Source organism: Balaenoptera ricei, chromosome 6, assembly GCF_028023285.1.
Source record: "Balaenoptera ricei isolate mBalRic1 chromosome 6, mBalRic1.hap2, whole genome shotgun sequence".
NCBI classification, from domain to species: domain Eukaryota; kingdom Metazoa; phylum Chordata; class Mammalia; order Artiodactyla; family Balaenopteridae; genus Balaenoptera; species Balaenoptera ricei.
In genome coordinates, this window is record NC_082644.1 from 87,502,513 (window position 1) to 87,523,603 (window position 21,091).

Genomic DNA, 21,091 nt, shown 5'->3' on the forward strand with positions numbered 1-21,091 from the left:
ATGAACAATGTATTTCTAAGTACAGAAAGGAAATAGGGTATTCTCATCTAGTCAGTCAAACAACAGGAAGTTCTTTGCCACACAATATTATATGACAAGAATCTGTACCATCCTGCTTTGATAAAAGGATGTGTGGCTGTATTATTTCATATTTTATGATATTTGTGTACCACAATTCACTCGATACGGTTTGTTTCAAGTGGACAGACGCTGAAGGCAGATGTGTATGCAGAGGTACTGGAAGGAAATAGATGATATGGAAGGGAAAAAAATTGAATGGATTGGCCATTCTAATTGGTGTTTATAAATCCAAAAGTAAAAACGTTTTGTAATTATGGAGCAAAAAAGAGATATATTTGAAATCTGGTATTAATATTTACAAAATGGATGTGTTCCAAGTTCATACATGACAATTGAGCAGTTAGTTGTATTCTAGGATGTTATCCATTTCAGGTATATTTAACTTCAAAATAGGAATATATAAAATAAAAATTGGGGTTTGCCATGTTTAAATTCTTATTAAGATTTCTAATAAAGTTGTTTATCATTATCACTTTCTCTTTAAATTATCTGTAAAATGACTTAAATTATTAAAGGGTCTGTTAGACCCAGATGATGAATGGTGATGACTGTTTCTCCTAGTATAATGCAGCAGGCGCTGCTCTAATACTGGAGATATGAAGATAACTAAACATTGGCCTTGTAGAGAGATGAGGTGCTAGTGGCTGGCATGGTAGTAAGTAGACTTTTCAGAGCAGGTAAATGAAACAACTAGGCTAGTATTAAATACAGGAAAATTAAAGAATTGTATCAGAGGAGAAACAGTGTACTACTACACAGCCATAAATTGAATATTAACCTGAGAAGAGGGATGGAGGGAAAAGAAAGTCAGATAGATTGTTACAAGAAAACTGAATCCCCTTTTACTCTATTAGGAATTTAGATATTAATGCATAAAATAGATAAATCCATAAATATCAGGATGAACATTATTTAGAAGTATGCAGATAAATACCAAAAGAAATAGAATTGAAACTGCTTGCCTCTGGGGAGTGGGAGCTGGAGTAGGGAGGAGAGAATTGCTGTTTTTATACTTTTTAAAGTATTATTGGAGTTTTTAATACCATGTGCATGTATTACTTTGATAAAAATTAGCAATAAAATAGGAAATTATGAATTTAAAGAGGAAACTTATCTGGTATGTAGCAATTGAAGTTGAAGGCATGGGGACAATGCAGAAATCCTAGATCTGAGGTGGTGAACAAAAGGTGATGACTGGAAGGAAACCAACGTATTGGCTTGGAAAGACATTTTAAAGAAATATACTGTGAATTTAAGACCTGGCCTGATTGGATAATGGGGTGAAATATTGGCTTAAGATGAAAACAAACCTATATTTTGAGTCATTAATAACAGCAGGGAAGAAAGAGAGCCAGTTTCAAGTGGGGTTGTAAAGATGAGTTGTGCTTCGGATATGTTATGTTTGCAATGACTGTAATATAAATGTTTGTGATATATCCTGTAAACAGTTATAAATGTAAGCCGGGACATATTTGGTCTTAAGGCCTGGAGAGAGATTTGAAGAAAATATGAGCCCCCAAAATAATAAAAACGATTGTTTTGGAGTGGCTTATTTCACCAAGGAGAGAGTGAAGAGAGAACCAGACATTGAAGACCATACATGTGCTCACACACAAAGTTAATGATAGGTAAAGAAAAAGAAAAAGGATTTGGGAGGGAGACAGAGAAGTGTTGAATAGAAGGATGGCTGAAAGAATATAGCTTACAGATTGGTATTAAATTTTTACCAGCAGGTATATACCAAATTTATATAGCCTTTAAATCTTCTCTAGAAACTTACAATATCTTTTAAAAAGTAGCCTCTTCATTAAATCTGGATGTGTTTTATATGTGCTTGTCATTTTACAAATGTTTCAAGTGTCCACATTGTATATTTTGGACAGGAAAGAGTGAAAGTGGGGAATAGGAATCATAGTAGATATCTTTAAAAGAAGAAAAAACAACTCCCATAATCCCACCATATTTACTGTTTCTGTTGATACATTTTCCTTTTCTGTTCTTGTTACTTAGTGTAATTTGAGGAGTCTTTTATTTCTAAACAAGTATTTCTTAACCAGGTGGTTTATTGACTAAATCCTTGGGGTGGAGGGAATGGGGGATGAGAGGGAACTCGTGTGTGTGTGTGTGTGTGTGTGTGTGTGTGTGTGTGTGTGTCTTTGGGGATACACAAAAGCCTTTATATGACTGATAAACTTTGCAAGAGCTCTGTATAACCCTGTGCTAAGCACCTGTATTTATTTCCTCTTTCTTCTTCCTCCTCTACCTCTAAAAAAAGAAAAGATAAATCCCCATTTATCATTTACACACACTTAAAAATATAAAATTTCTGGTAAATTTAATATGATTTAAAATAAGATGAACAATTTGATGGCTGACTTGCAAATTCTACTAAAATTGTTTTATTTAAACTATTGCCAGTTACACAATGCAAAAATTTAATGACGAAATGGTTTTGTGACCAGTGTTAAATGGAAAAGTATAAATAAGAGAAAACCAAGACAGAAATAAAGAGCAGTTTGAGAAGAATACATGTGAATAAAGGGGCTCAGCCCTCAGGGGATTTGCATGTGGCATTGTGTGTATTTCAAAGGTTTCCGTTGAAATAACAGATGCTACTGATGAAGTTGGGAATAGTAACTTCATTTGTGGCTGGTTCGGTTGCTTATTAAAAGTGAGAAGATCCCAGGGGGAAATCTGGTATAGTGGAGTTAGGCTCAGGAAAGGATATAACAAATATCTTGCAGCTTCATCTTTGTGATCTTTAATCCATAAACCCTGGCTAGGTACAGGCAGGATTATCTATAAATGTCCAATTATCTTAGATTACATGTGAATCCTGTGTCTGCCAAGTAATTTTATTCGATAACAGTGATTTTTTAAAGTTCTTTTTTAGTTTCTAGAGTTGCTTACTACAGAAATTCCAAGTTTTTTCCTTAGCCATTGAGAATTATCAATTGAACTTTTATATATACAATGACAATCTATAAAATTATCTATTGGCTAATGTACCCCAGTTCAGAACAGTGTTTACTTGTGTGAGCATACATGTAAGCATGTTTACATATGCTTCCTTTTCTTTCCTTTTTCTTTTAAATTTTTTCCATTCACAGTATGCAAGATGTGCTGATAACTGGATAGTTAGATAGAACTTACAATTTTGTGATGGAAATAAAATATTTATTAATATAACTCTTAATACAAAGTTTAGAAATTCTCAATAGCCTAAGAGATACAAATAAGCTGCTTTAGACTATGAGTGAGAGAGAAAATAATTCTACAGAATGAATTCAAAAGAGGAAATGTTATTTAGGTAATTCAGTAAACATGAGTACCTATGACAACTAAGGAATCATGCTTTGGTGTGTGGATGATACAAAGATAGAAATGACAAGGTTAAAGTCCAGGATGTTACAGAGTTGAGGGTGATCATCTCTGCTTTTGAGGTGTTATTAGGGATGACTTCAATGGATGAGGTAACACATGATTTGAGACTTGAAGACCAAGTCCTAGTTCCAAGTGGTTGAAATTGGGGTTGGCTTGTGTTCCAGGGAATACATGCATAAGCATATAGTTGCAGAGAACAAGAGGACACATTGGGAAAAGTATTAGGCATAGCTGGAGCATTGGTATCAGGAAGGTGAAGCCAGAGAAATAGGTAAGGGCCAAATCTTGGAAGGCACTGTGTGACATACAGAGGAGTTTTACATTGATTCTGCAGGCATTGAGGGATCATTCAGGGCAGAATGTTTTCACATTTCTGTTTTAGAAACATTATTTCATTCACAATATATACAAATATCAAATCGTTATGTTATACACCTGAAACTAATATATGTCAGCTATACCTTAAAAAAAAAAAAAAAAAACCCTAAATAAAAAAGAAAGAAAAAGAAACATTATTCCAGTAACAGAGGAAGGCAAAAATGGGTTGTGGTACTAGAGATAGTTAGAAATTATTTTAATAATCTAGGTGAGAAATTAAGTGTCTCTGGGTCAGCCTAATGGCATTGAGGTTATTATGAATAGATTTGGTGAGCAATTGTATGAAAGGTGAAAGGGAAGAGTTGAGGTTTTCATTTGGAAAATAAACTGTGGTACAAGTTATTGAGATAGAATATACAAGGAGGAGAAGTAGGGTTTGTTTTTAAGAGAGAGACGCAAGGAATGGGGAGAAGGTAAAGAATTTATTCTTAGTAATTACGAGTTTGAGTAACCTATAAGATATCTAATCCCGATATCCCATAGATCAGGAGCTCAAGAAAAGATTGGGCCTGGAAATACAGGTTTGGTGGTTCTCTCAATGGCCATGTATGACAACCTGGGACAAAGAATGTAGAATGAGAATGAGGACAAAGAATGGAATATACCAAGTGGCCACTGAAGGAAGAAGAACCTGTAAAGGGGAACAAGAACTAGGAAAGTAGCTTGTTTTATCAGCCAAGAAATTGTTGACTGCTCACAGAGGTCAAATGAGAAATGTACTGAATATTACCCATATACTCATTAAATATGAAGAGCAGAGCCTTAAAGAATATTCAGAATTTATAATCATGGGACTTCACTGACAGTCCAGTGGTTAGGACTCTGTACTCTCACGGCCGGGGGCCCAGGTTTGATCCCTGGTTGGGTAACTAAGATCCCACAAGCCGTGTGTGCGGCCGAAAAAAAAAAGTGTTGCTGCTGGCTTTGAAGGTAAAGGCAGCTTCTAGAAGTTGGGAAAGGCCAGGAAATGGATCTTCCCCAGCCTCTGGAGGGAAAGCAGCCCTGCAGGGGAAAAAAAATTATAATCATGGAAATTGGACTGTTAGGTAGAAAATTGGGCAAAGAGGGTTATGGTGTTGAAGATCACGGGAATAAAATGACCAAAAGTACAGAAAAGGGAAAGCACTAGAAGTGTTAAATTACAAACAGTAGAACCTTTTAGTTTAAACTGTTAGGTATGTAAAAAGGGAGTGTGGGCAATAAATTTAGAAATGTAATATGGTTGATTTGTCTTTTATGCTATAACTGCCAAATTATTTAACCTCAATTGATCTTCTTTATGTTTTGTGGGGTTTTTGGTTTTTGTTTGTTGTTGTTTTCTTGGGTTTTTTTGTTTTGTTTTTTGGCATTTTTTTTAAGGCCGTGCCATGCAGCATGTGGGATCTTAGTTCCCTGACCAGGGATTGAACCCACACCCCCTGCAGTGGAAGCACGGAGTCTTAACCACTGGACCACCAGCGAAGTCCCTCAGTGTGTTTTAATGTAGTGAAAGAATGCCATGTCATATGAGCCAGAGTTTTGGCTGTATACTGCAAGTGAGAGAAAAGGTATTGAGAATGCCCAAAATCTAGGTTCCTTAGGGATTGCAGGTATATACCAACCATTGTCTCGTTTTTCCCAATCCGCATCTGTGAGCCTGTCTATAGACTCACCAATTATTTGGAGAGAAAACAGTTGCTAGAGAACTGACATACTTAATATTGTATGAAGACTGTTTTGGTGACAGTCATCCTAAGTTAATTAATTGATCAGTGGTAGAATTCAGTATTTCTTGTTAAATAACCCATATCCCAGATAATAGAGGACTTTCAATCTTTTTAAAAACTTGATGTTAATTAAATCATCTTATTTTTTAAATTTTTTTAAAATTTTATTTATTTATTTTTGGCTGCGTTGGGTCTTCGTTGCTGCGCATGGGCTTTCTCTAGTTGCGTCCAACGGGGGCTGCTCTTCATTGCGGTGCGTGGGTTTCTCATTGCAGTGGCTTCTCTTATTGTGGAGCACAGGCTCTAGGCCTGCAGGCTCAGTAGTTGTGGCACACGGGCTTAGTTGCTCTGCGGCATGTGGGATCTTCCTGGACCAGGGATCAAATCCGTGTCCCCTGCATTGGCAGGTGGATTCTCAACCACTGTGCCACCAGGGAAGTCCCATCCTATTTTTTAAAAATGAGATTATCATGGTTATTTACTTAACACAGTAATACTTTTTAGATTCTTTAGCCCCAAGATAGTACGTACTACTATACTATATGATAAGTTCCTTGAGGGCAAGCACCATGTCTTAGTCATCTTTCTCTCTCCTACACTGTCTTTTACATGAGAGATTTTCAGTGAATATTTGTTGAAAATTAACTCAACGCTACATTAAATGAAAACATTTTATACTTTGAGGAAAATTATATTTACGTTCTTAAATAATTAGTGACAAAATAACTTTTTATGTCTACTTTGCTGAATATTAAATTCAAGTCCATTGTATATGGAGAAAATCATAAATATATACCTTTTCACTGAATTGTAATGGGACTTAAAATTTTAGATGTTAGAAATTAGGATATCTAGAAAATGTAAGGCACCTATGGCTTCCATGTAAGAAGGGGCTATAGTGTATTAGGCTCAGGAAAAGATTCTTCTTAGTACCTGGCTCCTGTACTGAAAATGACCAGCTAGATATGCTGAAGTGAAATCTTCTATAATCTTTGGTGATCTTTGGAAAAACATTTCACTAACTCCTACTTTCTGTCAAATTATCCCAAAAGGTAGAGAACCAGCTCTATAATTGTGCCTGCTTTCTCAGCAAATAAATGATCTTCACCAGTTCCCACCCACCAGAATTTAGGCAGACTAAGTATTACTGAAGCAGAGCATGAACTGGCTTTACTCCTCAGAAATCTAGCCCAAACTCTTCCTTAGATCCTTTGAAAACTGAGTGCAGTCTTATGGGTAAATAGCTACATTAGCACTATATTTCACAAAAGCAACAATTGCAATTTTTTGTAGAAAGCACACACATTTTAAAAATGAACATTTGTGTAACCATACAGGATTGTTCTGAAGATGAAATATGTATTTAAAACAATTTATAGACTGTGAGTCACCATCACCATATAAATTTGAAAGATGTTTATGTTTATGCATGAGAGAAAGAGAGAGAAGGAAGGAGGGAAAGGAGGAACGGAGAAATAAAGATAGCAGAATAGTTCCAGAAATAGGAGAAAATGTGTAAAATGTGTAAGGTTATGGGTTCACTTTTCTTTGGGGTTTGCTTTTTTGTCTTGAAGATTATTTCAAAAGACAGGAAATATTCTGTTTGTTGCATAGTATTAACAAAAGCACCCTGTAATACTGTTTTACTATCTCTGCTTTCAAGAGTACTACTCTGGCAGAAAGAGGCCTGATGTACTATTCCTTGGAAAGTTCCACACAGTAGGAAGTCAAGACTTTTAAAGTTAAACTAAAAGAGGAAAGACATGGAAAATTTCTTAGTTGGAAGAATAGATTTAATATTAATTAGTAAAATTTCTTAGTTGGAAGAATAGATTTAATATTAATTAGTAAAATTTCTTAGTTGGAAGAATAGATTTAATATTAATTAGTAAGTCCTCATATGTGTTTCAGGTAAAAAGTAATAATATTTTAATTCTCAGTATTCTTTATATATAAAAAGGTGAAAATTCTTAGTAAAGGAATTATCACACCCTTTGTTCCAATCAAACTGTATTGTTTGCTGTATCCTTTTACCTCTTTCATTATGTTGCTTGTGCCTTTCCTTTTTACTCGTGTCCTTCATCACCTGTTAAAATCCTATTCAAGATGTTTGCTTCCAGCCATATTGTGTTAACTTATACCAAACTTGCCCTCCTGACAAGAGATGATGAAATTAGCAGACAAGGACTTTAAAACAGACATTATAAATATACAGAGGTTTAAAGGGAAAGAGGCATATAATAAGGGAAATGGAAGATATAAAAAAGAACCAAAGGGAACTTATAGAGCTGAAATATATAATATTTGAAATGAAAAAATGAAATGAAAAATTTTAGTGGATTGACTTAACTACAGATCAATTAGCACATTTTCAGACATTGAACAACAGGCAGTACTGGACCATGATTCATGAGAATATGGAAACGAATGAGGTGCACCCTACAATCAACCTGCATCATGGTGCTAAGAAAGGGAAACGAGGCACAACATGGCCATCTCACTAAGATGAGAAGACAGAGATCAGAGTTCAGAGAGGCTAAAGAAGCTGTAGTTTGTGAGGCATAGTACTGGAGAGAGAGAGAGAGAGCTGAAAGGGATAATACTCCAGAAATCTGCGTTGAGGCGTACCCATGAATACCAAGGATACTGAGTTCTTCTCTGCCCATGGATAGGGCAGAACTCCACTAGACTTGGACAAAAACCTACTGGAAGCCAAACAGTTCCCAGAACTTACCCGAGTTCTTACTTGCCAGATTGGTGAGACTGTGTTAAACACCCTAGACATTCAGTAGTGACCCCAGAAGATACATCTTAGTAGTAGGGCTTAATTAACCCTAAGCAAAAGCTACTCTGGACCTACCCTAACAAAGCTTTAAAAGTCTCAAAAGGGTCAGCTGATCTGGAGGTTACTTAACTGCTTGTCAAAACAGAGTCTCACACTTTTTTTTTTTTTTTTTTTTTTTTTTTTTATTTTTGGCTGTGTTGGGTCTTCGTTTCTGTGTGAGGGCTTTCTCTAGTTGCGGCAAGCGGGGGCCACTCTTCATCGCGGTGCACGGGCCTCTCACTGTCGCGGCCTCTCCGTTGCGGAGCACAGGCTCCAGACGCGCAGGCTCAGTAGTTGTGGCTCACGGGCTTAGTTGCTCCGCGGCATGTGGGATCTTCCCAGACCAGGGCTCGAACCCGTGTCCCCTGCATCGGCAGGCAGACTCTCAACCACTGTGCCACCAGGGAAGCCCTCACACTTTTTAAAGTAAGAAAAAATCAAGACGCTCAACAGGGGCTTCCGAGGTGGCACAGTGGTTAAGAATCCACCTGCCAATGCAGGGGACACGGGTTTGAGCCCTGGTCCAGGAAGATCCCACATGCCGCAGAGCAACTAAGCCTGTGTGCCACAACTGCTGAGCCCACGTGCCACAACTACTGAAGCCCGTGTGCCTAGAGCCCATGTTCCACAACAAGAGAAGCCACCGCAATGAGAAGCCCTCGCACCGCAACTAGAAAAAGCCCGCACACAGCAACAAAGACCTAACACAGCCAAAAGTAAATAAATAAATAAAATAAATTTTAAAAAAAGACACTCAACAGTGTACCTCAGTAGCAACCAAGGGGAAAAAAAAATTACTAGGCATTCAAAAAAGCAGGAAAATGTCACTCATAGCCAGGAGAAAAATCAGTCAAGTGATACAAACCTAGAAATAACAGAGAATATGAAATTAGCAGCAGGGACTTTAAAACAGCTGTTAAAAATGTACTCTGAAATTTAAAGGAAGGGAGAAATATAATAAGAGAAATGAGAGGTATAAAAAAGAAGCAAATGGAACTTCTAGAGCTGAAATATATATTTGAGATTAAAAATTTACTGGATGGGCATAAGTACAAATTAGATTACTCAAAGAAAAAGAATAAGAGAGTATTATGGACAACGTTATGCCAATAATTTCAACAATTTAGAATAGACAAATTCCTTGAAAGTCACAAATTATCAAAACTGGCCCAAGAAGAAATAGAAAATGTGAATAGCTCCATATCTACTAAAAAAATGGAATTACTATTTTAAAACCTTCCTACAAGTAAAATTCTTGGCCCACAAACAAGGAAAACTCCAACCTAGATGACTTCACTGGTGAATTCTATCAGATATTTAAGGAAGAAATAATACCAGTCCTACACAAACTCTTCCCAACACTTCTGAACTCTTGTGAGGCCAGTTTTACACCAATATCAAAACCAGACAGACGTTATAAGAAAAGTATAAACCAATATCCTTCATGAACACAGATGTAAAAATTCTTAATAAAAGCAAGTTAAATTCTGCAGCATATTCTAAAGAATAATACGTCCTAACCAAGTGGAGTTAATCACAGAATACAAGGTTGGTTTAACATTTGAAAATGAAATCACTGTAATTCACCGTATTAAGAGAAAGAGAGAGGAAGTGGGCTATCTCAGTTGATAGAGAAAAGGCACTTGATAAAATTCAACACACATTCATATTAAAAACTCAGGAAACTAGGAATAGAAAGGAATTTCCTCAACCTGTTACGAAAAATCTACAGCAAACAGTATACTTAATTGTGAAAAACTGAATATGTTTTTTCCCTAAAATTGGGAACAAAGCAAAGATTATCTGCTTTCACCACTAATATTGAGTATCGTAATGGAGGTCCTGCATAAGGCAGTGAGGTAGGAAAAAGAAAAGGCATACAGATTGGAAAGGAGGCAATAAAACTGGCTTTATTCACTGTATTCATCAGAGTAATGCCCATTAAAATCATAATGAATACTACTTCACACCCATTCTAAGGTTAAAATTTAAAAGACTGACAATTCCAAAATTGGTACAACCAGTTTGGACATTCCTTTAAAAAACTAGAAATAGAATTACCATGTGATCCAGCTATCCTTCTCCTGGGCATATATCCAGAGAAAACCATAATTCGAAAGAACACATGCACCCCAGTGTTCATGGCAACACTGTTTACAATAGCCAAGATATGGAAGCAACCTAAATGTCCATCAACAGATGAATCGATAAAGAAGATATGGTACGTATATACAATGGAATATTACTCAGCCATAAAAAAGAATGAAATAATGCCATTTGCAGTGACATGGATAGACCTAGAGATTATCATACAGAGTAAAGTAAGTCAGACAGAGAAGGCAAACATCATATGGTATCACTTATATGTGGAATCTAAAAAAATGGTACAAATGAACTTATTTACAAAACAGAAATAGAGTCACAGATATAGAAAACAAACTTATGGTTTGGGAAAGGGTGGGGGGAGGGATAAATTGGGAGATTGGGATTGACATATACACACTACTATATATAAAATAGATAATAAGGACCTACTGTATAGCACAGGGAACTCTACTCAATACTCTGTAATGACCTGTATGGGAAAAGAATCTAAAAAAGAGTGGCTATATATTTATGTATAACTGATTCACCTTGCTGTACAGCAGAAACTAACACAATATTGTAAATCAGCTATACACCAATAAAATTTTTTTAAATAAATAAATAACTGACATTCCAAGTATTGGTGAGATTATGAAGCTAGGTGGGACTCTCATACAATGCTGATAAGAGTGTGAAATGATACAATCACTTTGGAAAAATCTGCCAGTTTCACATGAAGGTAAAGACATACTTTCCATATCTAATAATTCTACTCCTAGCTATTTTCCCAAGGGAAATGATAACTTATGTCAAGTAAGAAGAAAGAGTCTCACTAGAATGTTTATTGCTGCTTTATTTATAATTGTGAAAAACTGGAAACAACCTAAATGTTCTTCAGGAGATGAACAGCTAAACAAATTGTTGTAGCCACACAGTGGAATACTGCTCAGCAGTAAGAAAGGAACAAACTACTACTACCTAACAACATGAATGATGACTTTCACAAATATTCAGAGTGAAAGAAGCCATATACAAAATGGTACATAATGTATGATTCTATTTATATGCAGTCCTAGAGCAGGCAAAATGAATCTGTCGTGAGCGAAAGCAAATCAGTGGTTGCCTCGGGTGGGGAATTGATTGCAAATATGCTCAAGGTGACGTTTTGGGGTGATGGAAATGTTCTACATTTGATTTTTGTGGTGGTTACACAGGTGTGTACGTTTGTCAAAATGCATCATACTGTATTTTTTACGTGGGTATATTTTATAATATGTAAATTATACCTCAATACAGTTTTCTTTATGGCACAGCCTTCTGTGACTTTTTTCCCCTTTCTCCCTAAATTCAGATATCTGTTCTTCCTCTGAATTTACCATAACATCTTGTTTGGTTCTCTCCTACTCTTTTTCTTTTTATCTGTTTGTGTTTGCCTAAGTTATAAGCTCTTATCAGTTTTGTTTACCCTATAGCACCTTGCTTATTGTAACCTTTCAATACATGTTTGTTAAACTGAGCTAATTTAATGCAAAGAGAGTTATCAGTTATTGCTTTGATTACAGTTCTAAAGTCTGAAAAGTATCATAGTCCTGGATCTTAGCAAGACAAGGCTATAAAGCAGGTAAGAGTTGATATTAGGCATCTTTAGGGCAGTCCTAATTTTACACTTTAGGGCAATCCCATTTTATATTCCGTGGCGTTGGTTGGTACACACATAGAAGATGGGTGCTCCCGGGCCCTGTGGAAAGTTGTCTTTAAGGCAAGACACTCTGTGTTGGTTGCAAAGACCTGGAGGATTTAGGTAATGTAGACTAAGTAACAATGTATTTGATTCCAGTAATGAATGAAAATTTGATAAAATTACAGAAACTTGTGCTAGAAGATACCATGGATACCACTTTATCCAACCCATTACTAAACAGACCCAGAGAGGGTAAATAACCTGCCCGACGCCACACAGCAAATAAGAGATAGGGTTAAGTCTGGAACCCACATTTCTGACAAGTCCCTTACTAGAAATTGAGCTAAGTGGAGAATTGTCTGCCTGTGGAAGTTCTAATGAGTTGCTCTTAGACAAAGCTTCCATTAGGTTGGGATTTGGAGTTAAGGAGCAAACAGGATAGGTATAAGAGTCAGTTATTGCTAGGGTAGAACCAAAACTGAACCATGAGTAGGGCCAAAAGTTCACTTATATTTTCCTCGTGATGTCTCTACTTCATTTACCACCCAGAAGTCTGATTTCATTTGTAATTGAAGCCTATTTTGTGTACTTGCTGACAAATTTTCTACAGTAAGAATACACTGTAGCTTGTCGAGGAGGAGTTAGTATGTAACCTAGAATATTGTTGAATTCCACGGGTATGTTAAAACAATCTAAATGGAGCTGATCTCCCTTGTAAACCTTCCCTTCTTTCAATATTCTGTTCATGTATAAATTTATTGGAGTTTGGGGGTGGTAACAGTTGCTATTTTGCATTTCCTTGGTTTGGGAGTTCATTTTTTAAGGACAATATTAAGTCAGTTTTATAATTAAAGTGATTTTAAGTGGTCATTTTGAGTTTTAATGATGAAGGACATTGAGGTACTTTAAAAGGCAGCTTTGAAAGTTACAGCAAAGCATGCTCCTTAGACGAATCCTTTGAATGAAAGAATAATAGCATGGATGGTGATGATGAAGGAATAGAAGCTGCTGCTATTTAATGTATTCTCCACTCTCAGTATATGGATGCAGCCTCCGAATTTTACAAAGGAAATAATCATCAGCACAGCATCTCTGCTCTCCTATGGATTGGTCTTTTTGTAAAGCAGCCTCTTGGTTTTCTTAGTAAAGGTATTTTATTTTAAAATGTATCTCTAGACACTTACTCCTGGTAGGCCTGGGAAAATGTAGATTACTTCATGTCTCTTCAAAATTCCTTTCAAAGAAGAGTCAAGCTCAATTTGTGTTTTTCAGATAGAGAAGAAGAGTAGATAGGAGGAAGGAGGAAATCTTTGCTTTGGGGGAAGAAAAAAACTTTCAGTCCTTTGTTGACACCTTAGCTTCTGCATTAGTCATATGTCCCTTCCTCCTTGGCCATGGATGGACCAAGGGAATAGCAGCCATTTGCAAGTTTGTAAAGGGGCAGTGCAAAGAGAAGAAAACAGCTGATAAAGAAAAATGTAGGGCTCCCAGCCCCGTAGGTTTTTACAGTTATATTTTTAGATTGGTCACTGTCTTCTGGATATTTGGCCTTCTGTTTTTGCTCTTTTACTTCACTATTTTTGATGTTGTAAAATACAGTGCTAAATTCCTAGCTCTAATCATGAGATAGTATTCAGAGTCCACCTTATAAAAATGTTACAGTGAGAAGCTGGCGGACACAGTTAATACTGATATTGGAAGGAAAAACCTTTCTTCTACCTACTTGGGTCTGAATGGTGGGGGGCCTGCAAGTTAACTGACACACAGTAATGAGTAACTCACTAAATAGCCAAAGGTAAAGGTTTGTATACTAACTTAACAAATGGGAGGATTTAGGGCTTCAGAAGATAGAAGGTTTTGTTGTGCTTGTTTACACAGTTTTGGGGGAATGTCCTGGTACCCAAGGTCAGTGACTTTCCTGACTAGAGACTTCTGGGTTGGGGAGAGGGGCTGTGGCAGCTGACTCACAAAGCAGGCTTTTAGTCAGATAAGGGAAGTTCAGATACGATTTCTTTCTGCACCTGCTGTTGGGTTTTTGGTCCCTTCAGTGATTTTTTTATATATATATTTGTTTATAGTTTGATGGTTTTCAAAGCATTTTCACGTAGCTCACTTGATTCGCACAATATTTTTTAGGTATACAGGGAAAATACTATTATTCCCATTTCACAGGTAAGGAAACTGAGATTAAGAGAGGTTAAGTATTTGTTCAGAGCCACACAAATAATGATGGTGTCAAGATAAGATGTTAAGGGATTCACATTTCTCACTACACCTTTGGGGTTGAATTTCAATACTGACAGACTGAATAATTTATTGTCAATCAAGTGCTTTAAAGGTGTCAAGATTGAGTAACATTTTATTTGTTTTGTAGGAGAAGATGGTGTAAACTGGTTCATCAGTGACAAAGACGTTGAGGTAAAATCAAAACATTTTTGAAGTTATGAATAATAGAATAATAATTTTCTTTGAGGTGTAGTTTCACTTCATTATGATGACTTAATAAGCTTTTTAAAAGTAGCAGCAGTCCAGGTATCTTGTAATAAAAAGTTTAATTTTAGTCTATGGGTGATTGAATTTTTCATGAGTTTTTCAGAAGCGTAGTTCAGCCTTGATTTTTGTCAGTCAGTTAATTGCCATGGTGATTTAGTCCCCTTTCCCTTTTGTTTCTTCTCTGCTATGGTGAGTCCTCTCAGCCCATTTTGCCTGGTACCAGTAAAGATCAACACCGGAAATAACTGCTTCTTCAGTGTAAGGAAATGGTTAGTCTATATTTAGGATGTGGCAGGTGTTTGTCTTTGTCAATTATTAGCCTTAATGATGACAGATGGCTAGAAAAGAGAGTAATTTTACAACTTGGTATAAGGAAAGTGTTAAGAGATAATTAGATTGTGTCTCCTTTTGAGGCCTACTTGGCCAATTCAGCAGAATAACAAGTAAAAGATGAAAGTTTTTTTCAAAGATGGAATTGTACCAAACAAGATAAAAGCATGGTTGGCATTTAGGTATTCCTCTTTAGATAGTCCATATGATATGCTTTGCTAATGTTCTCTTGCAAGATACTGGATTTTGGCTAGAATATGGGACAGCTAGAATTGGATCAGTGTAGGCAGAATGGATCTTAAAAGGACTCTAGGGGAAGGAAATTATCTCATTCTCTCTTAGAAATTAAAATCCAGCTTGTAGGCAGTAACCCTGGGCTGTTCAAAAGAAGGAATGTATTTGGTCACTATGTGGTTTTATAACTTTATAAAGGACAAAATCATAAAAAACACCAACCCCTAACTAAAAATATAAGCAAGTTTCTCATTCAGAAAAATGTGGTATACATCCAGATATATGTCAGCAATATCTTTGACTCTGAATGCCACTGGAATGTCTAAATGATGCATTTCAGTGCTCCTACTAGACCTGAACCGTAAGTAGAGAAAGATAAAAAAGAAATGGAACCATATGGAGAAGTGTAAAAGAATAGGGGAGATGGGCAGACAAAAAGTAGAGCTGTTTTCATGGCACCCCTTTTAAGTTTTTCTAACTCCTTTTAAAAATACAAAGTTCCCTGTTGCTAAGTTCTAAATTGAACAGATTATGACTGTTAATTGTCTTGAACAGAGTGAAATAATTTTAATTCTTGATCTTTTTTTTCCCTTAGGCACAGATAGGTAAAAAAAGAACATCTGGAAGATGGACCCACCGATACTATTCAGTCAACAAAAACGTTACCTGTAGAAATTGTGACAAATGTGGCCATTTGTCAAAAAACTGCCCCTTTCCACAAGTATGTGAAATATGTAATGTGTCTTTCCATATTGTTAAAATCAAAATCATAGGGTTGGAACCCTTATAACCTTACAATTCAAATGTTATGTAATATATGGGTTAAATTTCATATTACATGTTTATGTAGGTCGCAGCCTAGAGTAGTAGTAAAGAACAATAAATCTACAGCCAGAATCAATTTCAGCATCCCATTAGTAGTTGTACAACCTTAGGCAAATCATTTCACCTTTTGTGCTTCTCTTTTCTTTTCTATAAATTGAGAAGATTGAATCAGATTGATTCCTGAGACTCATTTCACTTCTAAACCTTCTACTTTATGACACGGCTTGTTTCATTGTGGGATAATTTTCATTGTTAGAAAATTATAATTTTAGGCATTTATAAATGTTTATTGACGTAAATTATGTTAAACAGATACATCAATCTTTGAAATAACACAGAACTCTTAGACATTTCTTGACACTAGTAAGCCCTTAACAAATATTCCTTCCCTTACCTACTTCCTCTCCCAAATGATTGCCTTTCAAACATTTGAGATGGCTCTCTTGTTTCCTCTTTGTCTTTGCCTGGCAAAGCAGCCTCTTTCTGTATCTGTTGCTCCTATGACTTAGCTTCCAGATCCTCATCATCCTACTTTCCCTCTCAGACACATTCCACTTTGTCAGTGTTCTACAAGACAAGGCATAAGAAATAGATGCCAGATGATAGTACGTGCAGACTAAGCCTTTTTGGCAACCACAGGATACAGATGGTTTTGTTAAAGCTCTGATTTCAGATATTTTGTTTGATTTTATAATTATGCTCAGGACCTTCATTGTGTTCCGAAATTGGAAATAACTTTTTATGGAATTATACTGAAAAGGAAAAAGTAGTATTCTATTTGAGACTGAAGTATTTTGCTAAAGAGATTTTCTGTTTGTCTGCCACATAGAAAGTCCGCTCCTGCTGCCTCTGCTCCGAGAGAGGACACCTCCAGTATGCCTGTCCGGCCCGCTTTTGCTTTGACTGTTCTTTGCCTATGTCTTCTACTCACAGATGTCTTGAAAGACCTTCCTGGAGAAAACGGTGTGACAGATGTGATATGATAGGCCACTATGCTGATGTGAGTATCCTGCATGTAACTAATTTGTCGGACTTTGGGGGCATTGTGCCAATCTGTAACCATCTGCCAGCCTACTTAAAAGCATGTTTACTACGCACTGTGTATAATGATAGTCATGTCCCTTTGGCCACTGGTCATGTAAATCAGTGCTCTAATATCTCAGGATAGGGATCCTACTGAATGGGTTCATCAGGAGGCAGCATCAACAAATATTGTAAACCTGTGCTGGCTTCTTTGGCTTAATGTGCTTGCCAAAGTAAAGGTTGTAATTAAAGAGGTATGTAATAAATAACATGTAAAATTTGTGTACCTGTTCATTCATAGTTAGATGAAAATATATATATAAACACTTAACAGTTGTATACAAAAGTCTATATGAAGCCTGCTTTGATGCTGCTTATTGGTGGCTCTTGGTGGTATAATAGTCTCATGCAAGAAGGACAAGCCACCAGTACTTTAAATATGCTTATCTTAGATCTTTCTTTAGATTTAAGAAGACAAAAGTAACTTAGAAGACATTTCAGTTACTTGTAGCATGTTAAATTTTAGCACATTGTTATTTTAGACGTCATTTTGCATCATATTATAAATGTCTGTGGGATTTTAGTCACAATTTCAACCAGAAGGGCTTATAGAAGTCAGTATCTAAAAAAAAAGTAAGAATTTTTTCCCTTTAATTTGTGCTTCCCAAAGACATGATACAAAGCACAAATATTTTTAAAATTTTCCTTATATTGAATTGTACCTAGAGCCTTTTGCTTAAAAAATTAATACGACTTTCTGTTGGGATGAATTTCAGATTAAGACAAACTAGAATATGAATGTTTGGTATATGTGTTTCTTGTGTAAATAATATAAAAATTATTGATTGTAATTTTTAAAGGATCTTTATAAACAAATAAAAATAGGATCACTGTCCTATAAGTTAATTTTTTTCCACTTAATTCTTTATGAATGTGTCTCTATCAGCTCATAAAGACTACCTTTCTCATGGCTAACTTTTATTCCATTTTTACCAATTTACCCAGCCATTTCTCTACCAATACATTTAGATTTATACTGTTACTCATTTTTTTTTTAAGCAAACATTGCTGCTGTAAACACCTTTTTATATATCTGCATACATATCAGAGTATTTTGGTAAGTCATATTCTAAATGGAATTGTGTAATTAAAGGATATGTACGTTTATCTCTGGATAAATATTGTCAAATTGTTCTAAAAGATTGTACCAGTGTATCCACTTGCTAGCAGTGTTTAAGAGTACTCTCAACCCTAGCTGTAATCAATCTTTAAAATTTTTGGCCAATCAGATAAGGAGAAAATGATATCTTACTGTTTTAATTTATATTTCTTAGGCCCCTAGTGAGGTTGAATATGAGTCTTAAGACAAGGTATAGAGCTAGAAGTTGTCATTTCATTCCAAAGTAGTTTAAACTTATATTTCAATATTTACTAAGTTTTAAAAATAGTAAATTCTAAGTTGTCTTAATTTTATTCTGTTGTTCTCTGCATTGAGTTGTCAATTATTTCTTAGAAAGATTTTCTAGTTTGGACGTTAGGATTAAAAGCATATTTTTTAACTTCTTTCTTCCAAAGGACTCTTATAGGTATGGTCTAATTTGCGTGTGATAACAGAAGAGGCTCAGACATTATCATGAGCAGTTTTTTTGAAATAAGAAACTATAGTACAGAACGGTTAAGAATGGTTTGTAAAAGGTTATATAATAAGCTGTGAATTAAATCTATAGCTCATTCTGCTTAACTTCTTAATTTTGGCCTCTAATGTATGTTAAACTCTTTATTTAAAATGGCCTTGAGGATTAATAACCCCAGTGAATATAAGTTTTTAAGATAGGGTTAGACTGTGGCTGACTTCAGAGAAGGCATCACCCTTTCCCCTAAATCTACCAAGACCTACCATTGGGTTTTTTTGTTTTTTTTAAATTACATGATGAAAGTTCTGGACATGAATTGATCTTTTCTCAGCCTGCCCACCTGGTATAGAATTCCCTTGGAGCCCAATCCAACCTGGGCTCCACTGGCTCCTTCTGAAGAAACTTAAAGTCCTTCCACCATCCCAGAAGGTCTTCATGAGGATTCACTTGGGAGCAGTTTCATTCTGGCCCCTGGTTGCTGGGACTATTCAGCTATTCCCACACATGCTTTATATCTGTCTTGAAACCTGGCCCTCCACAGAAAATATTGTTTCCCCTGCAACCCTCTCAAATGCTTGCTGCTCATTCTCTCTTGACCCACATACCTCTGAATTAGGTTGATTAGGATCAGCCTCTTTCTCACCTGCCATGACTGCTTCTAAATCATTTCTCCTCCCTCTTTTTGTAGGTATCCTTGACTTATTTTAAAGCTAAAACCCTCTGACAATACTGTTCTTCACCCTTCTTTGTCATTTTCATCTTCTCACCTACTGGGATTTATGAAGCCCTGGGTAACTATAGATGCCCTAACCTCTTATAAATTAAGGAGATCAAGAAACTTCCATTTTTGCTTTATACATCCCTATAGCCACACCAGAATCTCTGTAATGCCAGAGTACCAGTTAAATGTGCAAAGAGGATTAATAATGAAAACTCATGAGTAATATTCACATTCTTGCTATAATAACTCCTGAACTCTGCTTGGAAAACTCTTCATTTGTTAACTACTATGTAAAAGTAGGCTCAAGGCCTACTGAAGTCTACCTGGATCACTGGTACCTTCCAAAGGAAGAGAATCTGAAGTATGTAAAGAATCCCAATTTTGAATCTACCACAGATTCTCTCCTTTTGCTGATAGCTTTTAAATAAACCAAGAATCTTAAAAACTGTCTATACACATTTATCTTGCACATACAGTCCCATTCTGTGAGCTATATCTGACATTCCCAAGGTAATAATAGCTATAATCAGTTGAGTATTTACAGTGTTTTAAGTACTATGCTAAGTTCATTACCTATTAGGGGGAGTGGGAGTGCTTTGTTCACTGCTGTATCCTCAGTGCTTAGTAGGTGCTCAATAGATTTTTGTGATTGCACCAGAGTCATTTATGTAATCCTCATTACCATCATATGAGATAGATACTATTTATTATTACTACCATTTTACAAAAGAGAAAACCAAGACATTGTAAGGTTAGGGTTTGCCCAAGGTCTCAAAGTTAAAATGATGCTGTACTTCATGAATGTACATAGAGAAAGTTCACTTACTGACAGTCTAGACGTTGTCAGTTTAACTCCTTCTCAGAAGATCCTCTCAAGTTTCTGTCTTAAACCTGCAGATATTGTGGATCTAATAAACAACTTTGATAATAAACTTATGATATTTAAAATATCAATACATTATAAAATAGATGAATAAAAATATTTTCCAAATAAAAATAAATACAGTTTATTAAAAAAGTTTTCAGCTCTTTAAAGAATTTCTGAGGATCAGCAAAGCATCGTAGACTGTTGGTTTTGAGCCACAGAACCAAGTCTGTGATACCATAGAACTGTGCTTCTCACAAAAGACCATCTCAGCCTTGGCAGTCTCTATTGTTGAGATTGTCACCCTTTTACATTAAAGCGTAATGACTGAGTTAATCAGCATCAGATATAATTGCAACCTGAACCTAAATTTTCTTCCTTTCTCCAGCAGTTTTTTCTCAAATTTCCTGCTCAGTCTTCTATCCCAGTTCATACTAAATAACTCCTTTAACCATCATTTATAAGAATAAAATGCCATCTATTTGTGGGGCGCTCAGCACTTGAGTCACTGCTTTAAGTCGGATTTTTAAATGTAGTGGGAGAAAATAATCCATAGGACATATTTCACTTGATTCCTTTCTTTAAATATTTGATTCTATAAAAAAGAATCTGTTAAATATCACTGTATACTAAAATATTTTTAGCAACTCAAAAGTTTATTTTAAAAATGAGAACTCAGTATAAGCTGTGTAGGCTTTCACATAGACATTAGTGCCCAGTGAATGTCTCCTCAACAAATATATACATAAAACTGAAAACTAGTATTTTTTTAGTTAAATTTTGGTGATTTTTTTTTCTTTAAGTTTAGTTTAATCACGGGGATTTCC

General features: G+C 35.8%; 1 protein-coding gene across 3 annotated transcripts in view; it reads left to right on the forward strand.

Moving 5' to 3' along the window:
- The window catches only part of ZCCHC7 (zinc finger CCHC-type containing 7), a 237,655-nt gene that overhangs the window by 168,551 nt on the left and 48,013 nt on the right, over positions 1–21,091 (forward strand). For all 3 annotated transcript variants that reach the window (XM_059925087.1, XM_059925088.1, XM_059925086.1), the window contains exons 3-5: positions 14,514–14,557; positions 15,792–15,917; positions 16,851–17,021. In XM_059925087.1, coding sequence (XP_059781070.1) covers positions 14,514–14,557; positions 15,792–15,917; positions 16,851–17,021 — 341 coding nt within the window. The remainder of the gene's footprint in view (positions 1–14,513; positions 14,558–15,791; positions 15,918–16,850; positions 17,022–21,091) is intronic.